Genomic DNA, 12,266 nt, shown 5'->3' on the forward strand with positions numbered 1-12,266 from the left:
GGAAATTTCTATTTTTGCCGGCCTTTTTTGAAGTCCACGAAAATGTTTTTCTTTCTGGCTATCAGCAACCACTAAAAAGATCCTATTTTGATCAAATTTTTTGCACCGCAGGCAAAATTCAGAAACAAAACAAGCCAAAAACGAAGTTATTAAGCACTTTTTGTTTTTTCGTTTTGTTTTTTCGGTTGTTTTCGGCGCGGGCTGCCCCCTCAAAAAGCGCACTCAGAAAACTTTTTGGGTCGTTCAGCCAAAAATATATATTTGTTTAATAGTACCTTTGGGTGGTCTAGGAGGAGGGGGCTGCTACTGCTTTCCCTAGAAAAAAAGATAACTCCGAGCGTTTTTTCCCGACACTCAGATAAATTTTCAAAAAATTATGTCATGAAATAAGCAGAATAGGTCCCAGAGCAGAAAAACAGAAAACTATTAACTTTTTTAAGCTAATCAGTAAAAAGAAATATTAGGATTTTCAATATTACCCAAGATTATGCATGAATTGAGTAATTTGAGCATTAATATTTTTTTAGAAACTCAAATAAAAAATTTGAGGAAAACTTACTCAATCGATGTATCATTTATTCTTTTGCTTGGTAGGATTGACGTTCCAAAAATTGTTTTTATCCTTTAGCACGTATAAACTAATATATGACTGTTTTTCTGCACTTAGACCATTATGCTCTTAGACCCTTTATGCTCTTAGACCATTCTGCTCATTGACTGGCCACCTTATGTCATATCTTTACGGAATCCGAGTCATCTTTCCGAGCGAGAAACTTCAAATCGTCCAATAATATGGCACAAACTCGTTTCCTTTTGATCGATAGAAAATAGTTTCAGTTATTTCAATTCTCATAATTACACAAGCGACGTCAGATATAATATGAGTACAAACAGGTTTATAGCAAACAAGAACAACGTTGATTTTTTTTACTTGTTAGCACAGATAACTATTAATCTAAAACAGAAAAAATAATAAAATCAAAATAGGTTGTTCGTCGGTTCAATATATTGGGAAAACTTTAGAAAATTAGCACATTTCAAATGTTTGATTTGAATGGGCCACTTAATTCAGTTGTTCTGATTTTATGGCACAGTAAATATAGTATAAACAAATTTAAATCTGAGAAAAAATGATTAGTTTTAAATGAATTTAGTTTATATTTCATCATCTTTCGCTTTTTCTCGGTTCGTCACTGCTGGTCTCAATGTACACATAGGCCCAGTAGCTGATATTGAATACGATGAAAACAACTGGAAAAATCATTCGGGCAAATTTGTCGATTGAAATGAAGCTTGTCTCTTGTAAACTATGATGAATTAAAAGATCGCCTCCCCTCAGAAGCGGAATATTGTTAAGTTCGCCTGACAGTGGCGGTAAAATGTTATTAGAACGGTCACTCAGAGTTGTATGGTTCGCGTTATGGTCGTTTTTATGGTCACTTTTATGCTTGTTGTGGAACGTATTGTTGTTGTGGTTCTCGTACATTTGAGGCGTTTTCATCACTGGTTTCGGAGGCTTGCTTTTAGCACGAGCGTTTTTGTCGTTGAAAAAATCCGAAACCGCAAACTCCAGCATTGCGGTGATAACGAAACTGAAACTAACCCAGATATAGACGTCCAGTAAACTGGTTTCAAGTGTGATGTGTTTTTCCATATTTTGTTGACTCTGGGTAGCTAAAGTTAACATAGTTAGTACGGTCGTTACACCGACGCTAGCTCGGGCCGGCGTCGCGTTTCTGTTAATCCAGAACGAAACCCAGGATAAAACTACAAGTAGCGCAGCAGGGATGTATATTTGATAAATATACACCGAATACAATCTTTTAAGTTGAATTTGTCCTTCGAGAATTGTGAAATTTGAAGAGTCGTAGGGGGCGGGGTATTTGCTTGTCGACATGCTGATCATTTTGAAACCCATTTCGGACAAGGGTTCGTATTCAAAGGGGAAATCAATGCCCCCCTCCGCTGTTTGTACCCAAAACAGGTCCATTTCATCTTCCGTATAGCCGTAGCTTGAAATTAGAATTTTACAAGTTGTGACGTCAAAAGGGAAGTACCACACTTGAGGCGTGCAGGGCGTAACGAGTCGAATCTTCCGATCTAAATAAACTTCACCGCTCGAAGTGACCGACAGACTCTGAGACGAAGGACTGTAATAAATGGATCGTGCCAGAATGAAATAGGTGTCCGGAATCCAACAAAAGTTAACGGTACCTTTTCCCGACATTTTTATCGTTTTGTTTTCTTTTCCAGCTTCCCTCCAATCATTCCATTGTTCGATCATGTATAAGTCCATTGTCGCGTCGCCAGCGATGTCTCGTATACTTTCAACGTGTAGTTCGATCCAGATTTTGATTGGATACGAAATTTGTTCTGAGTCGGAAGTCGGATCTTTCGTTTCGGTGTCGTTTTGTGAACCAATTTTTTCGATTACTGGTCTCGGCGGCGGCAGGGTGTTTTTCTTGCGGAGAAAGGATTTCGTGCTGAAGAGAATATCAGCGCCGAGACTCGAGTCTTCGTTTTCGAACGAATCTCCCATGTCGAACGAAGCACGAATTGTAATTGGGAAAAACAAAACCCAATAAAACGATAAAATTTCAATTAAACTCCACAGATATCGCATTGTAATTTTCAAAGCAAATTATAAAAAAAATACAGATATTGAAAAGTTTTTCAGTGAAGGACAATTTATGTTGATCGAAAAGGAAAAGAATCGGTCATGTGAAAAAATAGTGGAAGGAATAACAATTCGAAGAACATGTTCCGATAAACTCTGACATTGGTGTACAATTTAATATTCAGGTATAAAAAATTCTGACAGGGGAAAGACTTAAAATGTTGTAAATTGTAACTATCTCTCTGTAGAAATCAGTACAAGGTTGGGTCTCAATCTTATTTAGGACTTCTGAGACTGTTTTCTTATTGAGGGTTAGCATTAAGTCAAATATGGAAACAGCGGAGAAAGGGTGAATCCAGGGAGTTCAAAAGATTCTGAATGAATTTAATTTATTTATGAACTATAACACGGCTTGTTTTTTTCCACGGAGAATTGTTGACCGAAAAAATACAATCACATGAATTTTTAATAGAAGTGAGCGAAAGTAATCAAGATAGAAGGGGTACTTTTTAAATTTTTCTCCTCCAGTTGTTAAAACCAACATGCGTGGGTTTTAATGCAATTTGTTCCAAATTTTGGTTGTCTTCAATGTGGTACAATTTTTATCTCTGTTGTTTATATATGCTGAAAATAAATAATGCAAGGCAGCACAAACACCCTTTTTTATAAAGAAGAAATATAAATCATCGAGGGGACTTAGGTGAAAAAAGTATAACGAAAATTCAACCAATAAGGAAGGACCTTTTCGGAAACAAATTTGGGCAAAATTGAGATGAAAAGTGGACCAATTTTGCGCCCGAGCGGAAATAAAATAAAAGCAAAACGCTCAAAAGCAAAACGCGATAAACTAGGCCGTAAAAAATAACTTAAAATGTGTGTAAATATTAGAATAAAAACGAATTAAGCGCGTATAGCCTTTTTCTTTTTATGGATGACGCTCGTTCTCCTAACAACTTCTGGTAATTTCACTTGACTTCGAACTTAACGGTAAGTAAAGTTACCGGAACTGTTTTGAGGATGGTTTTAATGTGCATAAAGGCTAATTTGGTAAATATAAGGAGTTAAAGGAGTCACATGCATAATGGAGTACAACTTTTTTGGCCAACTGTTTTCAAGGATGCCAAAAGTTTTACCATTATGGTAAGTGCAAATAGACCGACAATGGCATACAAGACTTTGAAGTAAAACACGACATTTGCCAGATATAAAAGACGAGTTTATGGTGGTTATCAGCCGGTTCTACATAAAATAGCAGAATTATTTGCCCGCTAGGGTTAAAATCGCAGTCTTTATTTATAACCAACTAGTTAGAGTAAATTATAATATTTACAACCAGGGAATTTTAAACTAGTCAAGGAACATGGCCGCTATTTTATAAAGCCTTGCGTTGAACATTTTAACGAGTAGTTTGCTTGAAATGGTGGGATTATTCGGTAGGTGAAAATTAGGCCCGTTGGCTACTTCGATGTTTACTTAGATTTGATAAAAACGGTTGACATAAACCCAATTTAAATCCAAGTCATTTTAGGAAGACTTAAGCCAACTGAAACCGTAATGAAATTTCCGCTTTAATTTCTTTGGCACCGTGTTAATGTTGTTTAATAAGAAAACTTGTGTACTCGTTTGAAATCTTCACTAAATAAACAATCTTTGAACTGCAGTCTTTTCCGTTTCCGATTCTCTGGCGACTGTTCCTTCAAACATACGGGAAATGAAATGTTTATCCGTCCAGCTATCCAAATTATCTTTTGTCCTGAAAAATAACCACTGTGCCACAACAAAAAAAAATTAAAATCCTTCCAACATGAATCGATTTTTTTAACGGTTGCTTTAGAGTTCATATCTTTCATGCAACACCAAGTATAAAAACAACCAAGTTATTTTTGGAATAATAAAGACCAAGACAAGTTGTATTAAAAAAAGTTTTTTTTTTTCAATACCACGGACCTTGCGCCTATTTTCATCAAATGTAGAAACTTGAGATAAAGTTATAATAATCTTGTGAATATTTTTAGCTCTTTAGTTGTGCTCTATATTTCAACGGCACATCATGGCAATCAAAACTTTCCTTTAAATTGCACCTTTTTCCACTAATATATGCAAATCTAAGAGAAGTCTGCAAATATTTAAAAAATGCCAATCAAGTCCCTCATACCTTCAAATGATATCCGCTAGCTGCCTCACAGAATAAACAAAATCACAGGTGCGCAACGATTTTGCAAATTGAATGTTTTTTTACACCTATATTTTTTCCTTCTTATTCACTTCTGAATAATTATAACCCTAAGCTTGGAAACCGCCTTATTAACCCTAAGCGTGCCGCAATTTTTTGCACGCTCATAATTCTGGATGCGGCATATAACTCTGGCGTGTAAAGCGCTGCTGTCGCAAAAAAATACGATAATCAATCAATGAAGAAGAAAAATTGCTTCTAGTAGTATTTTTTTTTAAATTTGAAAAAAAGTCTGCAGTAGAAGTATATGAGAGTTATTTCTAAATAGTGACAGAGAGTTATAACTAAATATTGATTGATGACAGCAGCATTGGAGAGGGCAAACTGAAGTCCAAAAAAAATAATCCATGATAGCATCAGATCTTAGTAACACTAAATCTTTTTAAGTATTTCCACCCCTAGGGTACCTACGAATTGCGACTCCTATAAAGAAATAATTCAATGGTTAGGCGTAGTAAATTTGGTACCTAGTAACAAATCCCCCCTTTAGCAAAAAGGGGGAAAAGTTAAACAGATCCGTTACATTTAACACGTTTACTGAAAAAAAAGCTCAAAATAAAAATGCAAAAATAGTGACCGCGCCAACCCCGACCGATATGTGATGGCTCGGGCCGAACACTGAACGCGGTATAGTGAATTGACTGACTCAACTTGGGATCAACCATATAATCTCCCCCCCCCCCCCATCCGTAGCTTTGATGTTCAGACCATTTGAAAAATATACAAGAACTTTGTATTCGGGAGTGTTTTAGTGTTTTTCTTTTTTTCTTTCTTTTTGTTTTCCACGCAAAATCAGGTAAAACAAATAATCATCGGAATGGATTGAGGGATAAACCAAATTGAAGTTCTTTCAATTGTCGTTAGAAGCGACACTGAAAGATTTTCTGAAAATTTTCTCAGTATTGAGAAAAATTGGTTTAAATTTTTCGATTTTTATTTCAATTACTCTAATTTGAAAAAATTCTTCTGATTGGAAAAAAAATGTTGTAATTTTTCGAAGACTATTGATCGTAACATCTGTGCTACTTGCAGAGTAACTGGCTATCCTTGTTTTAATTAATTAGTTTTTTACTACGAGAATTTATTGCACTAGCAACAATCGCTAGTTGCATATGCCGCTTTTGCAACTATCCAAATCTGCGTTTGAAATCAAGGAGGCATTGCAATTGCTCACATGCATTTCGCTATACCGCTAAACTTATAAAAAAAATTGCCTCAATTTTCATAATATCGGGCAGCAGATTGATTGTAAGAAACATTAGTTGTTCGCAAAGTTTTCAACTGATTTTTTTTCTGAAATTAATTGAAGGAGATGGTTAAAATTAATGAACAAACTCAAAACAACCGAAACAGTTGATGTATGTTTCACAATTAGCACACAATTTTCTTACCATAAAAATAACAAAAATAATGTTCATCATTTTTTAGGTTAGAACAAGTTTTTTTTTACTTTTTTATAACAAATTTTGGAGCAAAGCAAGGAAAACGTTTATATGTCAGTCGCATTATTTTAAAACGAAATTAAATCAAAAGAAACAAAATCACGTTTCAAGCATCAGAAGTTAATACAACTTGAACATCAATGAATTATCTGAAAGTAGAAATAATTTGTAGTATCTGAACTAATTTGTAAGTAGATTGTTTTAAGAAAAGGCACCCTAAATAGATATTTTTTTGAAACTTTTGACCAAAAATGGATATATTTCGATTTTGCATGACTTTTCTTTCGACTGTGCGTGACATTTCTTTCGACTGTACTCGACTTATGTTTCGACTGTGCTCGACCTATCTCTCGATTTTCTCGAACTAAGTTTCGACTGTGCTCGACTTATGTTTTGACTCTCTCGACCAAAAGTTGATATGTTTTGAGTTTACGCTCGACTTTAAACTGCTTTTCGAACGGGGAATTTCAGTCGCAAAACTGCACTTGCTCGACATTTGAAGTCGAAACAGAAGTCGAGCACCTCAACTCGGGCAGCAACGATGTTTTCTCTTGAACAAAAAAATGTATGTAATGTTTTAATGGCATTGGATGGTGAAAAATAGAAGCTCCAGCACTACTTGACGAATGACTACAAGAAAGGACTGCCGTTTTTTCTCTGCTCTCGGAATTTTTAAAGAATGTTTATGATTCAACTGAATTTGTACCTGAAACAATTTTGATCTTATGTTTCACTCGATTCATTCATACTTTTGAAATAGTTGGATAATTTTGCTTAAAAAGATTAAACAACGCAACTACGAATTTACTGGATTTTTTTGAAATGTCAAATAATTAACAACAGAGCTACTTTTATATCCAAGAAAATTCGTTTGAAATCATCGAAAAGAGTACAGCGATCAAGCTTTGTGAATTATCAAAAATAACTAATACTGTGGAAAGTAATTTTTACAAAACACCATATTAAAATATCAAGCAAGAAAGAGATTATGCTTCATTCGCAAAAAAAAAAAACGAGGCAGCGCAACAGTGCCGAAGTACAACACTGCCAAAACTGAGAAGGTGTTAAACAGTGCCGAAAGTTGTTGGTGTTTGAAAAAAATCAAGTTTTGTCTGTGTGTGAGTTCTTAGCTATATAGAGTTAATACTGTTTGTTTAGAAGCAAAACCGAGAGGAAATTTTGACAATTTTGCTGACTTAATTGTTCGTTCAGAAAAATTAATAACCCCAGGCTCGAGAAACTTATTTTTACCAAGCGGCAGCAATTAAAATGGTCATTTATGTCTTCTCAACTTTTTGTCAATTTGAATATAATTAATTGTTAGTGATTTGCAATTCAGCAACATTTTGATTGAAAAGACAAAGTTTGCTATTTTAATTGATGCCATTTGGTAAACAACTAAATTTTCCTCAAGCGCGGTGTCGAAACGTCCTCTGAACAAGCAAATATCTAAGCAAACTGTCAAGTTTTTTTTCTCAGTTTCGCTCCAAATTAAAAGAGTATTCAAACAAAACTGCCAAAAACTCATAAAGAGCTCACAAAAACTTTCAAATATCGACTTTTTTGCAATATTGAACACATTTGCAGTTTCGGTACTGTTTTACTTCGGCACTGTTGAACGCCACCTTAAAAACAACGCAAGCCAAAATCCAATTTGCGAGACATTTTTCCAAAAGCTTGCTTGCCCTTATATGAAGAAAAAATGTTTTTGCTTCATTCGCTCTATGTTAGTTTTTGGATTAGCCATTTAAAATAACTTTGTGAAAATTTATATGACGAAAAGACTTGGGCTGTTAGGAATATTTTGCAATCCTCCTATTTGATTTTCAATAAAAGAGAAACTATTCTTACGTTGTCACAAAGAAATTTGCATGTTGAACAAATTAAACACAATTGTTCTTGATGTCTTCGACTGTAACATCACGGCTTCGGCCATAACAGCACAGAAGATAGCTAAAAAGAAAAAAAGGAAAAATTTGAACTGTGGAAAAGAGCAGTTTTTGTTAGCATTCTGGTAAGAGCCTAATTATTTTCGTTAGTAACTTGGCGTACTACTGAATGACAGAAGCAATACTTTCAATTTCTGCGTGTACTCCATAAAAGCCGGGTAATTGATATTTGACACATTTTTGATAGTTTTGCTTAGTTATTTACGCTTGCGATTAGCAGGCGTTATCAAATTGGAATGTAAACTTTTTTCAGGTTAACTACTAGTTTAACAAAATCTGTTGAATCACTTATGATGCTGCTCTCACTTATGATTCTGCAAAGCTGAATTGTTCAATTTCATGACAATTTGAGTTTAACTACTGAGTAGGTACTTGTTACAAAAGAATAGTTTCAGGGGGTACTCGAAACTTTAGAAAAAAATCAACAAAACAAGTTTCTTTTTCGGCTCAACTGGTGTCTGCTCAAAGATTGTCGGACTTGTTTCCATTAATTATTTTGTTGTTGCTAATTTAAAATTGAATTTTCCTACAGGTATTATGAAAACAGGATTTATGAAAATGTTTGGTATTGGGTTTTTTTGAGACGCTTTGGAAAATTTTATCACTTTTCCTAAAATTTTTTTTCTTCGAAAAAATCCTTCTACCGATTTTCAAAAAAGGATCCATAGAAAAAACGCCAAATCTCTTTTGTGCATGCATACTACGCTGGTTTCCTTTTGCTTAACCTCTTTGTCTACAGCCTTCGAGATTGTCTATGATGGTATATTTTAACGACATTTTTGAGTTTTTTTGTTTTCTCAAAAACTAACCAACCAAATCTAACATTTTGGTTTCAATGAATAGAATGGATATAAAAAGCTCCCCTCCATCAGCGGCTAAGCCTAATCTATAACATTATGGCCATAAGAATAGTCAAGCTTTTGATAACTTTTGACCGTTTTTTTGAATTTTTAAAAAAAATTTCCCAAAAAATAACATTCCAAAAACTAACATTCCAAACCTGAGGCTGTGGATTCAATGAAGATAACGGGTAGTGGGAAGCTCCCATGTATTAGCAATTACTCAGAATTTTTTAACCAAAAAAATATCGTCCTTGAAAAAATCGATTTTTGATGTTTTGAGCATATTTTTCTAAAGTTTATGAGCTTTACCGAAAAAAACCCTCCAATAGCTGAATTTTTGAGTTAAAAATCAAAATGGTTGAGTAAAATTTCTTTGCATATGCGACTATGCCAGAAAAAATTTACAGAAAAAATTATGGCACTCGGAAAAAACAAAATTTTTCATTTTTTTTACCCTTCGAAACTTTTGACTTTTCACGAGAACTACCCAGCCAAACGAGGGTTTTTGGTTTCAATCGAAGCTGCAGTTTAAGTGAATTTCTTCTGCATAAATGGCTATGCCCAAATTTTTTAAAACGAAAATCTATGATTCTCGGAAATGTCAACTTTCTGATTTGTTGACCGTTTTTTGGACTTTTCTCGATAACTGACCTGTCAAATCTGATTTCATAGGTTTGATCAACACAAGAGGTTGATCGAAGCCTTCTTTTAAAAATATGTACTCCCAGTTTATTTTAGGAAAAGTTTAGGCCTTCAAACCCGTGTAAGTTTTGAAACTTTGACCGTTGTTTGGAAACTTTTTGACTCTACTCGAAAAATATCGTGTCATTTCTCAAGTTAAGTGTTCAATTTAGAAACGCGATTTCCGGAATCTTCTCTTCTTTACCAGCCACGACCTGTTTTCAGCAGAACAAAAATTACGGTATTTGGAAACGTTTTGAATAAGAACCATTTTTGACAGTTTTTTGAACTTTTTGGAAAAAAAAGACGCAACATCATTTGTTGTTTTTTACACTTTTTTTTGTTTTCCAAACAAAAAGTTTTGTATTTTTTTGACAGGGCCAGGCTAAAGGAACCTGAAAATTTTTTTAGGGCGCCTTTGGCGCCAATATTAATTAATTTTGAGGGAGAAGGGCGCGCCCAGAAAACGTGATGTTTTCGTCAACATTTTCAAAAAGTGCCTAAAATGCCCTTTTTGGAAGTTTTTTTTTCAAAATTTTGGCTGCGGCGCACAAATTTTGGCCAAAATAGGAACTTACAGTGTTCTGAAAGCGCTCAGAAAATCAATTTGGTCTACCTAAAAAGTTCATTTATTTTTGAAAGTTTAAAATTAGAACAAATTCACACAGGGGCGGGTGGTGGCGGTCGCCCCATTCCCTCAGCGATTCGACTCCCTGCGAACCCAAAGAGTTTGTCCTTTGAACTATTTTGAGATATACATTTTTGAATGACGAACCAAAAAATTTTTCTAAAGGCGCCTTTGACGCCAATATTTGCTAGTTATAAGGGGGGAGCGCGCACCGAAAAAACGCAATTTTTTTGGTAAACGTTTTCAAAAAACGCCTTTTTGACCTTTTTTTCTAAATTTTTGTCATCTGTTCAGTGCTTTAGGAGAGCTCGCAAAATCAATTTTGTCGACCTAAAAAAAGTCAAATTTTTTGAAAGATTTTAAAAATCCGCCCAACCCCTCGAGAAAATTTTAGATACGACCCTGGTTCACAGCATTCAGCAATGGTTTAGTGGTTATAGTACTTGGTATCGAAGGTTTCACGCAATTACTTAGCATTATTTCCTAATTAATTTGCAATGTAACGACTTGGCGTTTTTACTAACTTGTAAAAAAAGTAGCCGCTACAATTTTTTCAGTTTTAGTTTGCAAGATGAAATTACTTTTTGGGTCAGAAAAAATGGGTCATTTTGGATGATTAAAACTGATTTTTAGTGCACCAAAAAGAAAATTAAAACAGTCAAATTTGAAATTTTTATGAGCCCCCTCCGGCGAATGTCGAATAAAAAGTTGGGCTTTATTGTAATCTGTCAATCAAGATTGGGATTCGGACTTTTATGCTCTTATATCTGACAGAATTAAGATTGAAAAGAAGAATACAAGCATTGACATGTAGGAGTGTTTTGTAAAACTTATTGCTTCAAAAACATGTTGCCTTTAAAGACATTTTGCTAAAACTAGAATAGACAACGTTATCAAAGTACAGAATTTATTGTTTTAACTATAATGCAAAAACATAATTCAACTGATAATTTCTCCCATCTTTGCATAATTTGAACAACTATTTAGAGACTCCGTCGAAACGCAAACCTCAATTGATCTAAAAATTATCAGTTGAATTTTTCAATTATAATGAAAACATATTTTTTAACCAAAAAAACTTTTAGTTGACCCAAGAAAACGCAATAAGATATAAAAACAAGATATTCAAACTTCTGAGTTCTTGTGTTTTATGGTGTATTTCGCTTCATTCAGCATCAACATTTTTTCGAACTTATCATTTTTTTATCCCATAATTTAAAAAGCCCAGAGGTAAATTTTGCTTTATGACGTTCTAAAAAACAGTGTTGTATGAAACTGTCAAATTGAAGAAAAACTATTATATAAAGTATCCATAATTGAAGCGTAGTTAGTTATAAGACCTCGGGTTGAGCTCACATTGAAAGTTTTGAGCTCACATTGAGCAGTTTCATCGATAGATGATTGCTAATTTGGTTGATTTTCAACGAATAACAGCGATAAAAAATTTATCAAAATGAGCAAAAATCATAATCTAGCGAGGTGCGCTCCTGCAACCATCCACTTTGTTGTCATCTATGCTGCCTCTGCGCCATCAATCCTTAATTATACTCAAGTTAAAGGGCTTATCAACTCATATTCTCTTTTGAAAGAGTGTGAGAATGAGTTAAAATTTAGAATGAGTCAAAATACTACTAAATATCTTAAGTTTTAGCGCTGGTTTTTTTCGGAATCATTAGTAAAAGATTTCTGAAAGATCACAGGCTTAGCTATGCAAAAAATTCTAAATTATACATGAATGAGCGCTAGAAAATAGCAATTACTGTGAAACTACAGAAAAAGCGATAACTAACAGTGGAACTTCACTAGGGGGGACAGTTGAGCAACAGTTGCGCAATGAGAAAGCATAATTGAACTAAATTAAAGTGACATTCCGC

The 12,266-nt window shown here is 34.3% G+C and overlaps 1 protein-coding gene across 1 annotated transcript in view; it reads right to left on the bottom strand.

Annotated features, from left to right (window-relative positions):
- Window positions 1–874: 874 nt before the first annotated feature.
- Window positions 875–12,266, bottom strand: part of LOC134854413 (gamma-aminobutyric acid receptor subunit pi-like) — a 25,637-nt gene continuing 14,245 nt past the window's right edge. Inside the window, exon 2 of the mRNA XM_063870653.1 lies at window positions 875–4,370. Within this exon, the coding sequence (XP_063726723.1) occupies window positions 1,166–2,623 (1,458 nt within the window). The 5' untranslated portion in view covers window positions 2,624–4,370 and the 3' untranslated portion in view covers window positions 875–1,165. The remainder of the gene's footprint in view (window positions 4,371–12,266) is intronic.

This window comes from Symsagittifera roscoffensis, chromosome 9, assembly GCF_963678635.1.
Source record: "Symsagittifera roscoffensis chromosome 9, txSymRosc1.1, whole genome shotgun sequence".
NCBI lineage: Eukaryota > Metazoa > Xenacoelomorpha > Acoela > Convolutidae > Symsagittifera > Symsagittifera roscoffensis.